The 22913-nt window shown below is 42.9% G+C and overlaps 1 protein-coding gene and 1 pseudogene across 1 annotated transcript in view; both read right to left on the bottom strand.

The window, feature by feature from the left end:
- Nucleotides 1-22913, bottom strand: part of msh3 (mutS homolog 3 (E. coli)) — a 447577-nt gene that overhangs the window by 45714 nt on the left and 378950 nt on the right. Inside the window, exon 22 of the mRNA XM_072516186.1 lies at nt 5249-5375. Within this exon, the coding sequence (XP_072372287.1) occupies nt 5249-5375 (127 nt within the window). The remainder of the gene's footprint in view (nt 1-5248; nt 5376-22913) is intronic.
- LOC140429335 (leucine-rich repeat-containing protein 59 pseudogene) lies at nt 21397-22402 on the bottom strand (annotated as a pseudogene).

The raw sequence follows: 22913 nt of genomic DNA, 5'->3' as shown, positions 1-22913 counted from the left end.
ATTTTTTCCAATTAAGGGGCAATTTAGCGTGTCCAATCCACCTACCTTGCACATCTTTGTGTTGTGGGGGCAAAATCCACGCAAACATGGGGAGAATGTGCAAACTCCACAAGGACAGTGACCCAGAGCCAGGAATAAACCTGGAACCTCGGCGCCGTGAGACTGCAGTACTAACCACTGCGCCACCGTGATGCCCGGTACACCCAAGATTGAATGGAATGAGAAGAGTTGTCTGGGCTACAAGGAAATTAAACAAGTGGGAAATGGAGGTTTAAGAAGCTGTTACTAATATAAACAGGTTAATAGATCATTTACCCTTCACTGGGTTCCCAATCCAGCAATTCCTCTATGGTCTTACACCTTCCAACCTCTGAAACCTTCTGCAGTCCTTCAACCAGTGTTCCCGCTAAGCTTTACAGCCACATAATGGATTAGAAGTTACTGCACAGATTCTGTTGTGTTGTAAATGTCTCATGTTCAGTAAGGCAAAAATAATTGAAGTGATCGCACACTGAAAAAACCTTCTGCGATCTCTGCATTCCTCCAGTTCTGGCCTTTTCCATATGCACAATTTCCCTTGTGTCTTCATTTGTTCTAAGCCCTGGAATTCCTTCACGAATCTCACCATCTCACTACTTAATTTAAGACATTTCTTAACTTCTTTGACCAAGCTTTCAGTCTATTTTAACCAATGTCAAGTTGGATATTAATAGGAACTTGATTGCAATACTAAATTTCTGCTCATTATTAAAGAAAAACATGTACTATTAGGTGGTCAGCACAATCTCTGCTATGGTTTTAATATTGAGACAAAAAGTTTTGAAATCTTGGATGACAATCCCTGAATTGTGCCACGAAACAAGTATATTTTGTTGCCAAATGATGTATTTATTGGAAATTAGTTTGATACCATTTCACTTCCTTCTAATTATTGTGACTGCACAGATGGTTTAATTTGTCCAAATGAATTAGAAATCCATCATGGTCTATTCCTCTTAATTAATGCTGCGCTGTCTCGGAGAGCAGAGCTACGACAGCAACAATATTAGTGCTTTCTGCGATGTCAGTAAAAAAGTGTGGTCTCTTTGGGTATTTGTGCTTCTGCATTATCTCAATAGGGCGACACGATGGCACAGAGGTTAATAATAATAATAATAATCTTTATTGTCACAAGTAGGCTTACATTGACACTGCAATGAAGTTACTGTGAAAACCCCCTAGTTGTCACATTCCGGTGCCTGTTCGGGTACATAGAGGGAGAATTCAGAATGTCCAAATTACCTCATAGAACGTCTTTCGGGACTTGTGGGGGGAAACCGGAGGACGCGGAGGAAGCCCACGCGGACACAGGGAGGACATGCAGACTCTGCACAGACTGTGACCCAAGCCGGGAATCGAACCTGGGACCTTGGCACTGCGAAGCAACAGTGCTAACCACTGTGTTAACGTGCCATAGCACTGCTGCCTCAAAGCTCCAGGGACCCAAGTTCCTTTCCAGCCTCGGGTCACTGTCTGTGCGCAGTCTGCACGTTCTCCCCGTGTCCGCATAGATTTCCTCCGGGTGCTCTGTTTTCCTCCCACAGTTCAAAGATGTGGTTAGGTAGATTGGCTATGCTAAATTGCTCTTGGTGTCCAAAAGGTTAGGTGGGGTTACTGGGATACAGGGATAGGTTGGAGGCGTGGGCTTTAGTACGGTCTCTTCCCAAAGGCTGTTGCAGACTTGATGGGTCAAATGGCCTCCTTCTACACTGCAGTGATTCTCTGAAATCTGCTATTTATCATAGGCCAGGAAGTAGCATGTTTCTGATATTCATGGAATACTCATGGCATCTTCGAAACTTACACCAAGATTTCCAAAAATTATATCCAAAAAAAAAATCGGAAAATTGTTTCATTTTGCCTTTGAGATCGCAAATAGCTCTCCCATGGATCAAGGAGGCTGAGGCCAGCACCTCTTCCTGTATTAGAAGATCCTGATGCTTGAAGTTTACACAGCATATTATGGCTGTACAATGCACCAAGGCTTATTTTCATGAAATGATCTCCGTATACAATGCTCATTGTAGGTTGTCCTTTCACGCTTTGCATCAATCAATAAGGGGAAAGCAATTTTATATTTCACACATTGTGAGAACTGCAAAGAAAATGCCTATTGGCAAGACATTATAGCTGCATTTTAATACTATCTTAAAAGTCAGTACTCCGGTTGGGAAGGATGAATATGTTCCTGCACTGTGATGTCTTTCTAAAACTCTGCAGGGCTCAAGAGAATCTGGCGGCATCAAAGAGCTAATAGTTTCAATTATCATGCTACGTCAAGTACCATATACAAGAAGAGCAAAGCCACAAGTAATTTTAGTGCATTCAATTTTTCTCTTTTAATCAGGGTTCCTTTGCATAATTTCAATTCCACTTCTTCCCTTCAAAGTATCTAAAGGTAAAAAGGTAAAGTTGCCATAGTCCCAGATGACCAAAGACTGGTTTTTACTTTGAGGGGGAGAGCTGACTGTTGCTGGTTTAACCTAAGGATCCCACACCTCAGACGAGGGGCAAGGTTGAGAAGGCACGGCCTTCATGAATAATCTTAGCCAGTATGAGACTTGAACCCGCGCTACTGGCCTTGTTCTGCATCACAAACCAGCTGTCTAGCCCACTAAGCTAAGCCGGCCCCCTCAATTGTTGTGATAACTTATGTACGTTAACATGTCAGAGCACTAAGAAAGGTTGAGGCTACTTTAACATTTGATGCAAAATGGACAAAATATACCTGCCACCTGCCCATTGTTGCCTTGGAGAAGTCTGTGCCTCATCTGCAGCCACATTAAAAGATGCAAACCAGTGATCCAATGGAGCTTGCCCACTGGGAAAGGCAGGAAATTGGGGAACTTCTATGCGAGAACCAATGCTGCACCTCCCAGACTCAAAATGTTGTACAATGAGGAGTATTTGGGGTCACTAGATCTCAAAATATAAAATGAGTCCAATATCCATCATAGGGCAATTAATTATCTGCATGTTAAAATGGCCTCCTGGCTAAAACAGGTGAACATTCTAGCCACCGCTCTAAAGCAGGGTTTTTCAAACTGGGGGTCGCAACCCACAGGCAGGTGTCGGGGGGTTGCGGAGCAATAGGTCACGGTGTTCCTGTTCACGTCCAAAGGCCACGACTGTCTTTTAAGAATGCCGACCGCGACTGGCTTTTAAGTTGAGAATGCCTGCCGTGACCGGCTTTTAAGTTGAGAATGGTGGCTGCGACCAGCCTTTAAATGCGAACGCTGCAGTCTTCCCACCAGAAGCTGCAGCAGGTCATGTGCCCGGCACATACACTGACGTTACACACCCTGTGCGTGCTATCGGCACAAATTCGCGGATGAGTGATTCCTCCATTTTGTAGCTGCCAGTAAGGAAGCAACAGGACTGTGAAGAACTGAAGATGGGTCATTTTGGAATAAAGAAGAAAGGGCTAGAGACACAAACAAGCCAGGATCTCACAACTGAATCTTTTGGAGAGAGCTGCTGAGGAGAGTCCACAGCAGGACAAAGCAGTGTTGGTGTGAGCTGCATAAAGAGCTCCAGGGCTTTAAAGGACTACCCATTAAGAAGAAACTGAAATCGTAAACAAAGCACTATTAAGATGATTTCTTGAAATGTGGCTTTGTTAATTGTGTCATTACAAATCAGGATGCAAAGCCCATTTGTGGTATATGCAGGGAAGTACTGGCAAATGAGAATTGGATGCTAACGATAAACCTTTACAATTTTCAACAAACTGAACCTCAAATTGCAAGGTAAGGATGATGGTTGCTTTCGGCACTGCTTTCCAAAAGTAATTGAAAATTTGACAAGTGCGAGTACAAAGCCAAAACTATTACATGTTCCTCACATTGCTACAGCACATCGAAGGAAACAATGTTAATAAGTGGACTGTCAATAGACTGACCTAGGCCCAACCATCTTCAGCTGCTTCATTAATGTCCTCCCTTCCATCACAAGGTCAGAAGTGGGGATGTTTGCGGATGACTGCACAACGTTCAGCACCATTCGTGATTCCTCAGATAATGAAGCAGTCCATGTCCAAATACAGCATAACCTGGACAATATCCAGGCTTGGGCTGACAAGTGGCAAGTTACGAGAGAGGGTCTAACCATTGCCCCTTGACATTCAATGACATTACCATCACTGAATCCCCCACAATCAAGAACCTGAGGGCTACCATTGATCCAAAACTGAACAGGACTAGCCACATTAATACTATGGCTACGGAGCTGGTCAAAGACTAGGAATCCTACGGTGCCCCCCCCCCCCCCCACCCCAAAGCTTGTCAATCATCTACAAGGCACAAGTCAGGAGTGTAATGGAATACTCTCCACTTGCCTGGATGAGTGCAGCTCTAACAACACTCAAGAAGCTCGACACCATCCAGGACAAAGCAACCACTTGATTGTTCCACTTCCACAAGCATTCAAACTCTCCACCAGTGATGAACAGTGTCAGCTGTGTGTACCATCTACAATGTGCACTGCAGTAACTCACCAAGATTCTTTAGACAACACCTTCCAAACCCACGACCACTACCATCTAGAAGGACAAGAGCAGCAGATACCTGGGAACCCCACCATCTGGAGGTTCCCCTCCAAATCACTCACCACCCTGACTTGGAAATATATCTCTGTTTCTTCAATGTCGCTGGGGCAACATCCTGGACCTCTCTCCCTAACAGCACAATGGGTGTACCTACACCTCAAGGACTGCAGCGATTAAAAAGGCAACTCACCACCATCTTCTGAAGGGAAACTAGGGATGGGCAATAAACGCTGGCCTAACCAGCGAAGTCCGCATACCGTAAATGAATTTATTAAAGCGCTATTGTAAATAAGTGAACCCTATAAATCTTAGTAGAATAAAAAAAAGACTTGACATTTAAAGTAACAAAACAAAATATGCTATCCATGTTAACTAGTTCACTTAATTTCCTTCTGTTAGCCTTTTTATTTGAAACAGAGTTGTAGCAAAAGGGTACACTTTGGTACCTTTATAAAATTATACTAAAGACGGTATATAAATTCAAGATGTTGTTTTGTTATTAATATTAAGGTACCACAGTTTCAATCTGCAATTACCAAAGGTCTGAAAAATAAGAAACGGTAGATTCACTTCCAACGTGATTACAAAGTTGTGCATATGGGCTTTCCTTAACCAGGGTATCACAATTTGTTCAGGCGTCCATTCTCAAACCTTCATTCATACCATTTTGTTCATCAACGTCCTCATTCAACAAGAAAGCCATATGATAATTCCTGAGATTCTGTGGGTAGAGTTTCTCCAGTTCACACACTGGCGGATAGTGGGTAACAAATAGCGTCAGGGACTTTACCTGAAAGTAAAATTATAATACATTATCACATGGTATTAAATGATCAGCACCACTGAATCCCACAGTTAATTAATACACATATCCAGTTAGAAATAGGAGAGCTTAAAATTCCAAAGAAGCATAAAAAATTAAAGGACCATAGCAAAGTGTGAAAATAAATCCCTGACCTGCTGAATGAATGTATAGTCACCATAGTTACTGCAACAAAAGTAGTAAAGAAATCTCGGTGTTAGCAACATATAAGCCTATGGTTAATCCACTTACCCTGCACACCTTTGGGTTTGCGGGGGTGAGACCCACGCAGACACGGGGAGAATGTGCAAACTCCACACGGGCAGTGATCTGGGACCGGGATCAAACCCAGGTCCTCAGCGTGTGAGGCAGCAGGGCTAACCACTGTGCCACCATGTCGCCTCTATGAGACTACTCGAAACACTTGGATCTATCCTCTATTTGGTCCAAAATGGATGACCCCACACTTGGTTAAGTTGAAATCCATTTCTACAATTTTGCTTACTCACTCAATTAATTTATCAGTGCCTCTTTGTAATTTTATACTCCTATCTGCACTATTTACCATGCCACCAATCCTGTGTCATCCTCTGGATATTCTTTACAATGACCTCCATTGCCACCTCCAAGAACCTGTGCACCCACTCCCTACATCCCTCAACCATCCTGCAACGTACCTCTGTGTGGCAGGCAGTGTGCTCACACCTTCGGCAGAAGTGGGTGCAAGAAGACCACATATATAAAATTGAGCTAATCAGCACTTTAGTGCCAAATGCACAGATTTCTGGTTCAGCACTTCCAGGCAATTTTAAATGATAGCAATCAGCTACTGGGACCAAAACTGTGCTAAGTCCAGACTTTTAAACAGAGCTGTCTTATTGGCACAGGAACCATTTAATTTCCATTTTCATCCTTTGCCAAAATGTAATCCCATTGTTTCGAAGAAGCAACACTAAGAGCAACGCAACCGTTCATCAGACAAAGGGGCATCGAGGGAGAAGCTGATCATCATAGCCTTCTCCCATCTCAAGCTCTTCTTTATTCACACTACTTAACCATTGCCACTGACATAAAACCGATGGCATTACCATCGATTTAGCATTCTGTAAACTATATTTTGAAGCTTATGACACTATAATAAGCTATGCTCTTTACTTTTACTGTGTTTTTCCAGGAAGCTGTGCCTGTACCCTGATGCGCTCATCACTGTTCAGCAGTACTCACTTGCACCCTCACAAACACCAGCTCAGATACATATTTAGGATAGTGAGACAGAGGAAACAGTACAGGGTATTAAATTGCTGCATTGGGGCAGGTTGTATAAGCGCAGAAGGAACCTGTTGGATTGAGCACCAGCCAAAATCCATCCTCACTTCTTGAGCTCAAGGATCTGAACCTCATTGGGCTTGATATTAAAAACAAGGGTGCTTTTGTAGCAGAGGATCTTACAGCAGGAAAGATGGGACGAGTTGCCATCAACATCAAGGTATCTTTAAACCAAATTTGTTACCAAGGAGCTTCAGCAAAACAGAGGTCAGTTGGGCTCGGGGAACCAGTCTTTATTAGGAAATTACCGTTGTATTTTCTGACTATTTCAAGTAGAAGGCAATTACAGTAACTCTATCGAATACCGATTATCGCAAAAAACACGATTCTTACTACACTTTGCTGTCTGTTACTATTGGCTAGGTTAGTTTTGTGTGTAAAGAGGGCATCAGAAGAAGGATCAATATACATCTGATACCTTTCTGTAGTCAAATCCAGCTGAACTTGTCTTATTGAGACAAAAAATGCAATAAATCATCAATATGTCAGTATCGCCTTGACCCATCTGTCCCCTTTCAGTTCTGAATAAAGTTATCTTGGCCCCCGACTAAAGATATCTACTTGAAGAATATATAAACAGTAATCCCTGACTGGTGATTCACCAGTAAGTTATTGCAGAAATCTCAAGAATGACAATTCAGTAGTTCATGGATGGTGAAGGGAAAGGGGAAAGTTTCAAATAAGTGACCATCAAGAACCTCACCAAAATCCTTCTACAAAGGACCTTACTTCTCTGGTAGCCACCCTAATGCTCTCCTACATTATGTGACAGGCCACCAGCGTTTCTCCTTAAAAAGCCAAAATAAAAGTCATCTGCTTTACTTTATCAAGTATTTTACCCGCTCGCTTATCAGTGCACTGTGTCCAAAATAAGGGGTTTTGGCAGAAAATACACACAATTTTACCTTCTAATGAGGAAAAGGAAATAAACCTCATTGTGCTACCTTTACAATTGGGTATAAAGGAAAGTGAAGGAGTAAAAAACTATTTGGAATTTGCACCATGTTACAATGTCAGGGCCTCAACAAACCCATTTAAATTAAAGGGGGAAAACATTTCTGTGGAAGAAATAAGAAAGGAAATGGTTACGACAAATAATTATTCCAATTCAGCACGCCTGTGATTTTTATACCTTCCATGACCTACGATCTTTCACTTAATTGTCTACCGGTTAATCTCAAATTCAAGCCTTCTGTGCATTCCCATTTCTAATCGCTCCACCATTGATGACCCTTCTACCTTGTTTTCCTCCTTTCAAACATTCCTTAAAACCTGACTCCCTGATCTCTTGTCATCAGACCTAATACCTCCTAACGTGGATTGATGCCATACATTGTTTTATAATGCTCCTGTGACGTATCCTTGGGATGTTTCATTACATTAAAAGGAAAGGCACAGATTTGTTGTTGTTGTCTATCCCTAGCCCCGTTAAATGAAACCGCAGGCATGATATTTTTCTATTAGGCATCATTAAGACATCGTTACTCCAGTGAGAAATTAGGATAAAAATTACCTGCAATTTTCCCCAGTTAAATATGGAGATGGATGATTACTATCTGAACAAGGATATTAATTATGTGTAAATAATGAAAAGAGTACGTTCACTTAAGGGGAAAGAACATGCAGTGCTTTTACTTGAAATACTGAATTATACTGTGTTGTTAAATATGTCAATGCGGATTAAGAATGCGCATTGTCAAGTGTTTACCATATGTAGAGATCACACGTTGGAAAATGAGGAAAATGAGCCAACAATGATAGTGGTCATTAAAGAACTGGAGTCCTAGAATGTTCATAAGCCACTTCTGACTACCACTTGGCTTCCCTCAAGGGAGGCAATTATTAGATAATGTTGGGAGAATTGCAAGCACAATCATAACAGGATAAGTTCTTAAATTTTTGTTTTTGGAGGAACTTCCTGCTTACCCAATATTGGATAAAGGATAAGCTTTATGACAATTAGAACATAGTGGAGGGATCAAGAGAGATAGTGATGAGGTGGACTTGGATATCGTTGATATACATGTGGAAACTGATGCTGTAGTTTTGGATTGTGTTGCTGCGGGGCAGCATGTCATTGAGAAATAGGAGGGAGGCCAATGATAGATCTGTGGGCGAAGCCAGACCTAATAGAGAACCCATACAAGTGATTTTCTAGCTAAAACTGGATAGATAAGAATGGAAACAGAGGCCAGTCCTACTTAAATGACAGGGGAGAAGCATTGGTGGAGGATCATGTGGTCAACTGTGTCAAAGGTTATTGAAAGTTAAGAAAAGGGGAGATAGTTTACCATGGTGACAGACGCAGAGCAGTATTTCCCAAAAAATATCAACGTATCAGCTTCAGTCAAAAAACTAGCGGAACATGAAGGTTTCTCGACGCGATCTTCCCACACTTTGCCATTTTGTTTGCACTGTCATTGGGAGGGGTGGGGTCCAGGGTGCCCCAAACTCAAGGTGAAATTAAAGATCCCCGCCATTGATAGCATGTTGCCCCCCCCCCGCCCCTCCCCGCCAAACCGGAGACCAGTAGTGATTCTGTCATGTGTGAGTACCTTTAAGAACTGGGTGTTTAGCAAATAGCTGTAGTGGGTGGGTATCTTTTAAAAAATGGGTGTTTATCAAATAGCTGCAGTGATGTCAGAGTGTGGGTGGGGCTGTCTGCTTTACTTTCGCTTTGAACTAGCAGCTACAGGATGTGTTTAGTTTCGTTTTGCAGATTGGAAGCTGCATCATGCAAAACCAGGTGTAATTCTGATTTATTTCTGCATGAAAGGAATGTCTTCAAATCACTTGCTAATTTAAAAGTGATAACTGCTCTCTGTAGAGAATTTAAACCTGATGTCTGTGTTGAAGAGGGTATTTGTCTTATGGATGTTGCAAGGGAAGATTAAGGAAAGATTAAGGGTTACTTATAGAGTACTGTATTCTTTGTGGGGATTATTGGTGTTGAAAGTTGTTAAGATGTTTACTGTGTGTTTATAAAGTGTTAACTGGATTCATAAATAAACATGGTTTTGGTTTAAAAGCACATTAGATCTCTGTTGCATCACACCTGTAAAGTAGGCCCTTGTGCTCCCCATAACCACAATCTATTAAAAGTTGTGGATCAGGTGAACTCCGTGATACACTTTGGGGTTCTCGTAAACCCTGACCCCCATAATAATTCCTGCCAGGCGGCATGTCAATGGGTGGGAACATAGCACGTTTCCAGAAGATTCAACATCATGCCGACTTTGAATATTAAATCAATTTAAATGCATGGTAACCAGGTTCACACCCTTATTATGTCTACTGAGGGGGTCCTGGAAGCATCGTGAACTGTTTGGTTGGCCAAACCTGATATTTTCCCGACAGAGCCAGATTTGAACCACGCCGGAAATTCACCCAATAGTCTGTCAATAATAAATGCTGGCCCAGCCAGCGATGCCCACATCCCAACTTGAAACTTTGATAAGGGCTGTTTCAGTACTGGGACAGGAACAGAAAGCTGGTGGAGGGATTCAAATATAGGCTTCCATGAAAGATGGGCATGGATTTTGGAGGTGACAACATTTTCAAGGACTTTGAGGTGGGACAGTAATTTTAAGGACAGGGGCTTTGAGGTTTTTGAGGAATGAGGTGATGACAGCAGATTTGAAGAGGAAAGGACAATACCTGAGAGCTAACCAGCTAACAATTTAGCTAACAGGGGGTCAAGGAACAGAAATGCGGTCAGCAACATTCCCTTCAAAATATATTTGAGGTGCACAGCTAGGTTTTTTTCAGTGCATGGTCCCTTTAGATTCTTCTGTGTGGCCACACATGCACATTATATATAGAATTCATAGACTTTACAGTGCAGAAGGAGGCCATTCGGCCCATCGAGTCTGCACCGGCTCTTGGAAAGAGCAACCTACCCAAGGTCAACACCTCCACCCTATCCCCATAACCCAGTAACCCCACCCAAAACTAAGGGCAATTTTGGACACTAAGGGCAATTTATCATGGCCAATCCACCTAACCTGAACATCTTTGGACTGTGGGAGGAAACTGGAGCACCCGGAGGCAACCCATGCACACACGGGGAGGATGTGCAGACTCCGCACAGACAGTCTCCGCACAGACATATATCTCAGAACAAAGCCTGCAAGATACCTACCACGCTGCTGTGCATACACACGGATTAACGGAAGCATTAGCTGCCAGCAGTTTGACAGAAATAGAGCCATGGGTGAAGGAGCTGGGTTCCATGGACAAGAAGATCTCAGAGGGAAATTAGGAAGGAAACGAGAAGAAGATGAGAGTCCCGGTCTGGGGTAGGGCAGCCTTAGAGGGGATTTGGCCCGGTGAGTCAGGGAAGAGAGCAAAATGGCAGAGGCAGCTGAATGGATGGTCTTAATCTTTATGACAAAACGTTCCTGAGCCCCTTGCACTTGGCTTCAGAGGCGAGGGTGGAGGATGCTGGGGAGCAGAAGTGTAAAATATTTTTTTATAGTGGAGAAGAGAACTGGTGGGTGGGGGGAACTTGGAACTCCATCATGATCCGGGAATAGTGAACAGTTTTGGCATCAGAGTGCAGGAACCAGAAGTGCTTTATGTGGTGCAAACCGACTGGTAAATGGCCATAAACATTCAAGTTTGTGTCCCTTGGATTAAGTAGGCAGAGATGAATGCAGTACAGGAGGAACCAGGGTGAGAGACCATAATCGTTTTAATTATGTGCATCAAAGGTAACTGTTTGATTGAACAGATTGCCAGCTACAGAACGCTCATGGGAAATGGTAGGCTAGGCAGGTAAGAATCTAAAAACGAAGATACAAGTGCCTTAAAGAAAGAGTTCTTTCCAGGATGAGCAAAATCAGAGAAACTAGAGGTAGCTCTCATCTCAACCTGGTATTCCTAAAATACAGAAAATGGAAGTGGTGGCATTCTAAAAGCAGAAAGATCAGGCTAATCAGACATGACCCTGAATGGATTAATTAACAATTCAAGAGAGAAATAAAAAGAAACAATGAACTCTACAATTTCTAAAAGGAGAAAGAAGCTAGGGATTAGCAGAATACATACAAAAGTATGCAGAAATAGGTTAGAAACCTGCGATTAGAGAAGTTGAAACAGAGAAAAAAGGTATAGCTTCATAGAACATAGTGCAGAAGGAGGCCATTCAGCCCATCGAGTCTGCACCGACCCACTTAAGCCCTCACTTCCACCCTATCCCCGTAACCCAATAACCCTTCAGATGGAAACATGGAAAGTCATTTTCCACAGTTAAAAGGACAATGAGTGCAGAGGTGGAATCATAAGAAGTGCAAGTAGACTTGAAAAAGAGACATGCGTGAGATAGGATACATTTTAAATAGCTGCTTCCTTCAAATATTCATAGGAAGAGTGCTAACCAGCTCAAAAAATAATAAATCTAAACTGATAAACAGAAAGCAAGTCTAGTGTCTTATATAAATATAGTGTCTTTCACAATCACCTGATGTCACAAAGCACTTGAACATGAACATCACTTATTGTCACGAGTAGGCTTCAATGAAGTTACTGTGAAAAGCCCCTAGTCGCCACATTCCAGCGCCTGTTCGGGGAAGCTGGTACGGGAAGCTGGTGACAGCCAACAAAGTACTTCAGAAGTGTAATCACTGTTGGAATTTGACAGCCAATTTGCGCGCAAGAAGATTCCATTGACAGCAATGTGTTAATGATCAGATAATGGGTGTCATTTAACATGGGGGGGGGGGGGAGGAGTGTCCCGTTTTGGGCACATTTAGCTGGGTGTTTCTTGACGCCTGCAGTGCCAGGAACGAACCCGCTATCGAATGGGACACTTTTTTTGGTCTCGGCAAGGAACACCCCGCCAAAGCTGTACTCACCTTCATTTTGTGCACTGTTGGATTCTGGACACCCCAACGCCCCAACTTTCATGTTAGGGATCCCTTCACCCCACCTCACATGAACAGGCAACCCTGGGTCCAATCCCTGACATGGGCAACCTGGTTCTGGGGCACCTTGGCACTGACAGCTTGGCAGTGCCCCTGCCAGGGTACTCAGGTGGCAATGCCAAGATGCCAGGCTAGCAATGCCAAGGTGTTCAGATGACAGGAGTGTCAGGGTTCCACCCTGCCCAGTGCCTGACTACCCAGAGTCCTATGATGGCCTGGGAGACTTCCCAGATGCCGTTACCCTTGGTCCACGTTTGTGTAGACCAGTGCTAAAGGGCGCCATGATAACGACTTGCATGGCGTTTGTTCCCGGGCTTCGGGCGTACAACATATTTAAGTGAACCTAACTGCTCACTTAAATAAGTAAATCTCGATCTCACCCAGCGAGTGGTGAGATTGCAATGTCTTGTGAGGTGTTCTAAACATCGCAAATCCCAAGGAGGCCTCTCGCGAGATGTAATAGCCTGTTTGCATGTCAACGAGTCAGGTGTGATGAGGCCGTTCGATCGCACCCAACGTGTTTTGTGATGTTGATTGAGACACAATTACTGACAGAATACCAGGGATAAAACCCCTACTTTTCATCAAAATAAAGCTATTCAATCTTGTGTGTCCATCAGAGTGTAAACAGGGCCTCAGTTTAACATGTCATTTGAAAGACAGCATTTCTGAAAGTGCACTGCCAAGTAATGAAAAGGATTGCTGGCCCTGATCTTGTGTATTTCTGGAATGGGATTTAAACTCAGAACATCATAAATCAGAGGCAAAAATGCCACCAAGTGAACGACAGCTCAAGTATCAGAGAAGATTATGGAGATTTGGGTGAGTAATGACTCCAATGGAGACCAGACTAGACTAAAAAAGGTTCATTGCTTAACAGAAATAAAGCCGTAGCGCACAATGCTCTTGTCCCAGCCGGAGACCATCAGGAACTCCTGGTCCGGGTCACAGTATTTGGGTCATAGTATTTAAGCTCCCACTAGCAAGCCACAAGATTGAATCACAGACGAAAAGATTTGGTTTATGAAGTTGGAGAAATTGGGAGTTTTTAGCTTTCAAAGGAAACATCTGAAAGGTGATCTGATAGACGTACACAAGGTTAAAAATGGTTTGGAAATGGCAGCATGGTGGCGCAGTGGTTAGCATTGCTGCCTCACGGCGCCGAGGTCCCAGTATCGATCCCGGCCCTGGGTCACTGTGTGTGTGTGGAGTTTGCACATTCTCCCCGTGTTTGCAGGATTTCGACCCCACAACCCAAAGATGTGCAGGGTAGATTTTTGGCCACGCTAAATTGCCCCTTAATTGGAAAAAATGAATTGGGTACTCTAAATTTTTTTTTTTAATGGTTTGGAAAACTAAATGTGGAATTGTGAATAAGACAAGGGAGCATGGTTCAAATTTATAAAACAGCAAATGGAGAACAGGTATTCAAAATGTTATTTTCATTTAAAGAGTGATTAATATTTGGAATGGTTTCTTTGATAAAGGAGAAGAGGTAGAAATGCTGGAATCATTTAAGAACCAGTCAGGTCTTGCTTTGCAGGAACTTAAGGGTCTTGAATGACTTACGCTGAATCTAAATGACCTTCCTCACCAGAAAAAGTGGACGAATGAAGGAGAGCAAGAGGAGAAACGAGGGACAACCAATGCCAGAGAATTACAAAAATGAAATGGTGAAAGAAATTCAAATGAAATTATTTCAAGTAGGGCAATTGTGACCAATTCACAGAAACAATTAACTATAAATCATTTCTGAAATCATCATTCCTATGACAATGATTTAGAAAACAGCAACACAAGAATAATAAAAGTCAGTAATGAGAAAATGCATTACACGCATCAAAAAAGCATGTTGCTCCAATACTTTAACTCTCACATCACCTCATTGTATTTTAAATAACCTCTTTGCTTTTGCCCCTTTCTTCAATAGATGATTTAAATCGTCTATTCTTAATTTTGCATAAGCTGTCAATCGCAGTTAATTGCATCAAATTGCAAACTTTTATTGGCTTATTTAGAATGGCAAACAATACAAAGTAACAAACCATGGGCCAAAGGTTTTGCCAACAAAGATTGTCAAACACCTCTTTATCCCTGTCCCACCGTGCACATCATAGTTTGCAATTATGCCATGTTGTACGGTTTTAATCTAACATAATACAACTTTCAAAAATAGAAATGCGTTGCCAGGATACACTGTTAAAAGCCCTTGCAGCAATGAACCAACATTGACATGAAACACAACTGTGAATGTTGATCAATCGGCATCCCTACAGCAACGGCTTGAAGCTGTCAAAAATGTTTATTCAGCAAGAAAAAGATCATCGGCAATGGTGGCAGACATGTGGTAACTACAAAGTTAAGATTTCCATGAAAAAAAACTGTTTTTCATATGACGGCACACGCCCACTTTTCACAATGCACATCATTCAAAAAATATTATAAAGAACGCAATTACAAATTATGCCGGACAACCATTCTGGATTAAGACACAAAATTATAGAAATGTCCAGTGTTAATCTCCCAACATGGAAATAGCCATTTCAAGTAATAGAAGTATATATCCTACATATAGGTTTCAACTGGAGCTACAGGGCAAATGAGTATAATATGTCAAAACAACAAATTAATTTTAATCAGAGTTTCACTGGTTGTTGTTGCAGTTAAGGTTGGTTTTATATTTTTCCATTGCGACAGCAGGAATTGACAAGAATAGGTAAGGAAAGACTCTTTGCTCCATGAGGCATCCAGTAGAAAGTGCATAAAATTAGAATTTGAGCTAAACTAGTTAAAAGTGAATTCAGAAGAGATGTTCAAAATCATGAGGTGGTTGGACATGGTAAATAGGAAGTTGTTGTTCCTGTTTCTAAAAAGTTCAAGAATGAGACAGCACAGATTTAGTGATTTGCAAAAGAAGAAAATACAATGAGAACACAAACTTTTTCACATGAGTGATTCAGGTCTGGAATTCACTGCCTGGAAGTGAGGTGGAGGCAGGTTTAAGCGAGGCATTCAAGAGGGCATTAGATAATTACCTGAATAGAAATAATCCACAAGGACCCGGGTTCAATTCCGGCCTCGAGTGACTGACTGTGTGGAATTTGTACTTTCTCCCCGTGTCTGCGTGGGTTTCCTCTAGTTGCCTCCCACAGTCCAAAGATGTGCAGGTTAGGTGGACTGGCCATGCTAAATTGCCCCATAAGTGTCCAAAGGGTTAGGTAGGGTTACTGGATTGCGGGAATAGGGTGGAGGTTTGGCTTAAGTAGGGTGTTCTTTCCAAGGGCTGGTGCAGACTCGATGGGCTGAATCGTCTCCTTCTGTATGGTAGGGATTCTTGAAAACTTAATAATAATCTTTATTAGTGTCACGAGTAGACTTACATTAATACTACAATGAAGTTACTGTGAAAATCCCCTAGTCGCCACACTCCAGTGCTTGTTTGGGTACACAGAGGGAGAATTCAGAATGTCCAATTCACCTGACAGCACATCTTTCGGGATTTGTGGGAGGAAACTTGTGGGAGAAAACTTTGCATATGGTGTATGGAATGCACTGTTTCAGAAGGCCATGGATTCCAAATCAATTGAGCTACTTAAAAGCAAGTGAAATATTTACTCGGCAACTAAGAGTACAAAGGGGTATGAATAAAATAAAGGTCATTGTGATTTATGCAAATATGAGCTGCCCTGGCTAACAAAATGGCACAGCATGCTTCACAGGTCAAATATCCTTGCGTACTCATGATAATGTATCCTTATATATAAACTGTCTCTTTCACTTTTCTGAGTTTATGTGAATGCCCCTTTCTTGTAGAGGGATTGTGATTATGCCAAATATATGATTCGTGTTCAAACTTTCTCTGCTGGCAGTGTTTTCACTCACAAATGGTGCTCAGCTGGAAGGCAAGCTCTCAGCCAGCAGTCAAGGAATTTTTCCAAAATGTAACCTAGCCAGAGGACCATAAAAGCAGCCAGAAAATTGAACAGGTCAAACTCTTCATAACTTTGGAGAATAAGAGAAAAAACTTTTAACCTCAAAATGGAAACTTACTGGACCAAATTGCCATTTTGCTATTTAATTAACAAAATAAGCAGGTAATTTATGCATTGTTTGTCCCGAATCAGTACAATGTTGTTCAATCATTTCTATTATTTAGCAACTACCAGTCAGTTTAATCCTAGTGACACCCCTCCCCCACCTCATTCCCATCACAATTGGACCAGAATTAAGGGTGGCATCAGGCAGCCTACCTGCTAATGGGTCAATTGAGGCTCTCGAGCAATTAAGTCCCACTTCCAATGGCAGGAGAGGTCCACACCAAGTGGCCTGCCCAGCAGGTGGGCTGGCATATCTCCCTTAACCTACCCCCTGGACCCATTGGATGGAACCCCCATCACCACCACCACCCTAACCATGCAACCCCACATGCCCCGCCCTGCTAGGATGTCCTCTCCCCAGTCTCAATCACTAGACCCCACCAACTTCACCGAACCCGAAAGACAAGGCTCCAATCCATTGCAGCTCGCCTCCTCACCGCTCAAGTGCAGTATCAGCGGTGGCCACCACTCCCACAGGCGCTACTAATACATCGAGGCCCGTCGGCAACTCTCTGAGACAGGACGTCCTGCCCATCCTAATTGTCCTTCGAAGGTTATAGTGAGCCACCTTCTTGAATCACTGCAGTTTATCAGGTGTAGGCACAACCATAGTGTCAACACAATTGTTTGATGAGTGTAACGTGGTTGATTTGGTGTTTATGGATTTCAAATGGCCTTTAAAATATACCACACAACAGACTTTCCAGTAAAGTTGAAATCCATGGACTAAAAGGGAAAGTGGCAGCATGAATACAAAGTTGGCTGAATGATAGGAAACAGAATGGGTTCCTATGAGAACTACTGCTTCTCTTGATACATCTTAATAATCTATTAATATATACAGGCACAATTTCTAAATTTACAAAAGGCCCAAAAATTGGAAGTATTGTGAACAAAGACGAGGATATTGATAGACTTCAAGACGACATACTAGCAGGGTGGTCAAATGGGTGAAATTAAATGCAGACAAATATGAACTGGTAGATTTTGGTAGAAAGAATAAGAAGCACCAATATAAAATAAAGGACATAATCCTAAAGAGGGTGTAGGAGCAAAATGATCTGGGGCAAACAAGCTCAAATCCTCAAAAGTGACACTTGGGAAAGTGGTTAAAAGGCATATGAAATCCTGCGTTTTGTAAAGAGAGACAAAGAGTAGAAAAGCAGGAAATTATAATGAATCTTTACAAAACACTGGTTCGCTCTCAACTACAAAATGGTGTCCAATTCAAGGCATTTTAAGAAACATATGAATAAGAAGCCGGTGGAGGCCATTCAGCTCCTCAAGTCTGCTCTGCCATTTAATAAAATGGTTGATTTGATAATAACTTCAAATAGGCATGCCACCTACCCCATATAACCTATCACTCCATTGCTTACCAAGAGTCTGTCCAGCTCTGCCTTTGAATATTTTAAAGACTCTGCTTCCACTGTCTTTTCAGGAAGAGAGTTCCAAAGAGTCATGACCCTCTGAATGAAGAAATTGCCCTCATAAAGAACAAACAAAGAATACAGCACAGAAACAGGCCCTTCGGTCTTCCAAAACTGCACGGATCCAGAGTCCTATCTAGACCAACCATCCGTATCCTTCTATACCCAGTCTATTCATGTGCCTATCCAGATAAGTCTTAAAGGTCGCTAACCTATTTGCCTCAACCACCTCACTTGGCAGTGCATTCCAGGCTACCACCACCCTGTGTAAAAAAACTTCCCCCGCACATGAACCTGTTTCCCCCCCCCCCCCCCCCGCCCCACCACCACCTTGAACTTGTGCCCCCTTGTAGTTTTAAATTCCACCCTGGGAAACATCCTCCAACTGTTCACCCTATCTATGGCTCTAATAATTTTATAAACTTCTACCAGTCACTCCTCAGCCTTCGTCTCTCTAGGGAAAACAATCCCAGTTTATTCAATCTCTCCTCGTAGCTAAGATCCTCCATACCAGACAACATCCTGGTAAACCTTTTCTGTACTCTCTCCAAAGCCTCCACGTTCTTTTGGTAGTGCGGTGACAATAACTGGACACAGTGTTCCAAATGTGGCCTCACCAATGCTCTATATAACTGTAACATAATGTTTGAGCTTTTATATTCAATGCCCCGTCCTATGAAGTCAAGCATGCCATATGCTTTCTTTACCACCATTTCCACCTGTACTGTCACTTTTAAGTATCTGTGGACCTACACGCCCAGATCGCTCTGTCTCTCTATACTCCTGATGGTTCTGCCATTTATTTTATAGCTCCCACCTGAATTGGATCTACCAAAATGCATCACCTCTCATTTGTCCGAATTAATATCTTTCTGCCATTTCTCTCCCCAATTTTGCAGCCTATATCCTGTTGTATTCTCTGACAATCTTCATCACTATCCGCAACTCCTGCAATCTTAGCATCTTCTTCAAACTTACTAATCAAACCCATTGCGTTTGCTTCCAAGTCATTTATATATATTACAAAGAGCAGAGGTCTCAGTATTGATCCCTGCGGAACACCACTAGTTATGGAACTCCATTCGGAAAAACACCCTTCAACTGCTAGCCTCTGTCTTCTATGGCCAAGCCAGTTCTCAATCCATCCAGCTAGTTCACCCCTGACCCCATGTGATTTAATCTTTTGCAACAGCCTGCCATGAGGGACCTTATAAAATGCTTTACGAAAGTCCATGTAGACAACATCCACAGTCCTTCCCTCGTCAATCATTTGTCACCTCAAAATATTAACTTAAATTAGTGAGACATGACCTCCCTTGTACCATGTTGTCTGTCGCTAAGAAGACCATTCACTTCCAAATGTGCATAGATCCCATCTCTGAGAATCTTTTCCAACAATCTCGGTTTTAAATGGGTAACTTATTTAAAAATAGTGACCCCCCAGTTCCAGACTCTCCCAGAAAAGGAAACAGCTCATCAGTCAGAGTCATACAGTCCAGAAGGGCTGATGAAATTCAACGTGGGCAAGTGCGAGGTCTTGCACTTTGGAAAAAAGAATAGAGGCATGGACTATTTTCTAAACGGTGACAAAATTCATAATGCTGAAGTGCAAAGGGACTTGGGAGTCCTAGTCCAGGATTCTCTAAAGGTAAACTTGCAGGTTGAGTCCGTAATTAAGAAAGCAAATACAATGTTGTCATTCATCTCAAGAGGCTTGGAATATAAAAGCAGGGATGTACTTCTGAAGCTTTATAAAGCATTAGTTAGGCCCCATTTAGAATACTGTGAGCAATTTTGGGCCCCACACCTCAGGAAGGACATACTGGCACTGGAGCGGGTCCAGCGAAGATTTACACGGATGATCCCAGGAATGGTAGGCCTAACATACGATGAACGTCTGAGGATCCTGGGATTATATTCATTGGAGTTTAGGAGGTTGAGGGGAGATATAATAGAAACTTACAAGATAATGAATGGCTTAGATAGGGTGGATGTAGGGAAGTTGTTTCAATTAGCAGGGGAGACTAGGACCCGGGGGCACAGCCTTAGAATAAAAGGGAGTCACTTTAGAACAGAGATGAGGAGAAATTTCTTCAGCCAGAGAGTGGTGGGTCTGTGGAATTCATTGCCACAGAGGGCGGTGGAGGCCGGGTCGTTGAGTGTCTTTAAGACAGAAGTTGATAAATTCTTGATTTCTCGAGGAATTAAGGGCTATGGAGAGAGAGCGGGTAAATGGAGTTGAAATTAGCCATGATTGAATGGTGGAGTGGACTCGATGGGCCGAATGGCCTTACTTCCACTCCTATGTCTTATGGTCTAAGGGCCCTTCGGCCCATCGACTCTGCACCAACGAAACTACACTAAACCCACTTTCCAGCACTCGGCCCATAGCCTTGAATGTTATGACATTTCAAATACTCATCCACATACTTTTTCAAGTTTGTGAGGTTTCCCGCCTCTACTACCCTCCCAGGCAGTCTATTCCAGACTCCCATCTCCCTCTGCGTGATAAAACCTTTTCCCAAATCTCCTTGAAACCTCCTGCCCCTCACCTTAAAACTTATGTTCCCACGCTATTGACACTTCAACTACAGATGCTTTCCATCCATCCTGATCATACCCCTCAATCTTATACATCTCAATCAGGTCCCCCTTCAGCCTTCTCTGCTCTAAAGAAAACAACCCAAGCCTTTCCAGCCTCTCTTCATAGCTCAAATGCTCCATCCCAGGCAACATTCTGGTGAACCTCCGCTGCACACTCTCCAGTGCAATCACATCCTTCCTATAGTGAGGCAACCAGAACTGCACACCCCTCCAGCTGCAACCTAACAAAAGATTTTTTCCTCTCCATATGCACTGTCAATACCCCTCAGGATCAATCAAGTCACCTCTTACTCTTCTAAGCTCCAGCAGACACAAGCCTAGTTTGTCCAACCGTTCCTCATAAGACAACCCACCCATTTCAGGTATCAATCTAGCAAACCTTTTCTGAACCGCTTCCAATGCATTTGCATCTTTCCTGAAATAAGGTGACCAATACTATACACGGTATTCCAAATGTGATCTCACTAATGCCCTGTATATCTTTTTTTTCCTTTTTTTTTTGGCGAATGCAAAATAAGTTTTATTGTGTAGAATTTAGGCAGGGCAGGTGAGTGGCATACCTACCCTTTTAAAGGTTTATGTGCTGTATAAAGGACACACAAATTAATCAATTCCATAGGAATTTCAGTGACTCTTGAACTGGCTATTTATTGGTCATGGAAATGGGATGCTGCGTAGAATCCTCTGGAGAATCTCATTTCCTCGAAGGGCATGAAGTGTGTCTTCATAGAGGTGGTTCACCGCGCTACACAGCTGCTCGTGTGGGAAGTCTGTTCTCCTGCACATCACCACAGTGATGACTGTGCCTAGCAGCAGGAAGAGCAGCACCTTCAGCAGCACTTGGTGGAATAAGTGTCCCTTTTGAGATGATGGACTGGGGGCAAAAGCTGGTTTTTCCAACGTACCAATAGGTTTCTCCTCCTTTGGCTGGCTGAATCTCTGTAATTTCTGTGCATCATACTCCTTCCTGCGCCTCTCCTTCTCCTCCATTTTCTCTCGTTTACGCAGCTCCCGTTCCCTTGCTTCCTTAGCCCGCATTTCTGATTCACGCCTTTTCTCCAACTCCCTTTCAACCTGCAGCCTCCGCCGTTTCTCACGATCTTGTTCAGACTGAATAGTTTTCATGTACCGCAGAACATTGGCTGCACTCAGTTTGCACTGCTTCTCATCCAAGCAGTCGCCTGCCACCTTCTCAAGCAAAGGATCAAGTGGATTTCCTTTTAAATCCAACCACTTCAAGTTCTTGAGCTGAGCAAAGCTGACAGGCAAATTGGTCAGTTTGTTGTTGTACAGGTCCAAATGCTGCAGGTTAACGAGGTGCCCAAAATCTGAAGGAAGCTCCTGCAACTGGTTCTTGCTGAGGTCAAGTTTGATGAGGTGAGTCAGGTTGCAGAATTCTGGCGGCAACATGATGATACAATTACAGGACATATCCAGATTGGTGGCCTTGGGCAGGGCTGCCAGCTCCCGTGTCGGCACTTCGCTCAGGCCGCTCAGGCTCAAGTCCAGTTCGTTTCCATCCAGCCGCTCCTGGAGGCTCAGGCTCGGGCTTGGGTTCGGGTTCTGCTGCTTCCTGCTGTTCTTCGGCATCTCTACTACTGCGGCTCGAAGCCCCAGCTGCGCCGGCCTCACTTTGCACTCTGCCCTGTATAACTGAAGCGTAAACCTCCCGACTTTTGTATTCAATTCCCCTCACGGTAAATAAGAATATTAACTTTATTATTTTGGTGGGAGGATGGGTTTGGTGAGAGGATGGGATTGTTGTTATTGATATGGGGATTGACATTATTTTCGTTACTGATTATTGTTTACTGGTGGTGGGTGTAAATTTGGGAGAAAATGTGAAAAAGGAGGAAAATAAAAATATTTTAAAAAAATATTAGCTTTATTAATTATTTGCTCCACCGGCATACTGGCCTTTTGTGATGCTTGCACTAGGACACCCAGACCCCACACACACGGGAAGAATGTGAAAACTCCACATGCATAGTAACCTGGGGCCTAGACATCATTTTGAACTTCTCCATGTCATTGCTGGCCCCTATCTGCAGTAATCATCTCTTTTTTACGGGTTTAGATTCAACGTTTAGGTCATGGGAGGGGAAGGGTTTGAAGAGATTTGGGGACTTGTTTGTGCAGGGAAGG

Source organism: Scyliorhinus torazame, chromosome 9, assembly GCF_047496885.1.
Source record: "Scyliorhinus torazame isolate Kashiwa2021f chromosome 9, sScyTor2.1, whole genome shotgun sequence".
Taxonomy (NCBI): domain Eukaryota; kingdom Metazoa; phylum Chordata; class Chondrichthyes; order Carcharhiniformes; family Scyliorhinidae; genus Scyliorhinus; species Scyliorhinus torazame.
This window is presented reverse-complemented; position numbering and strand designations above follow the sequence as displayed.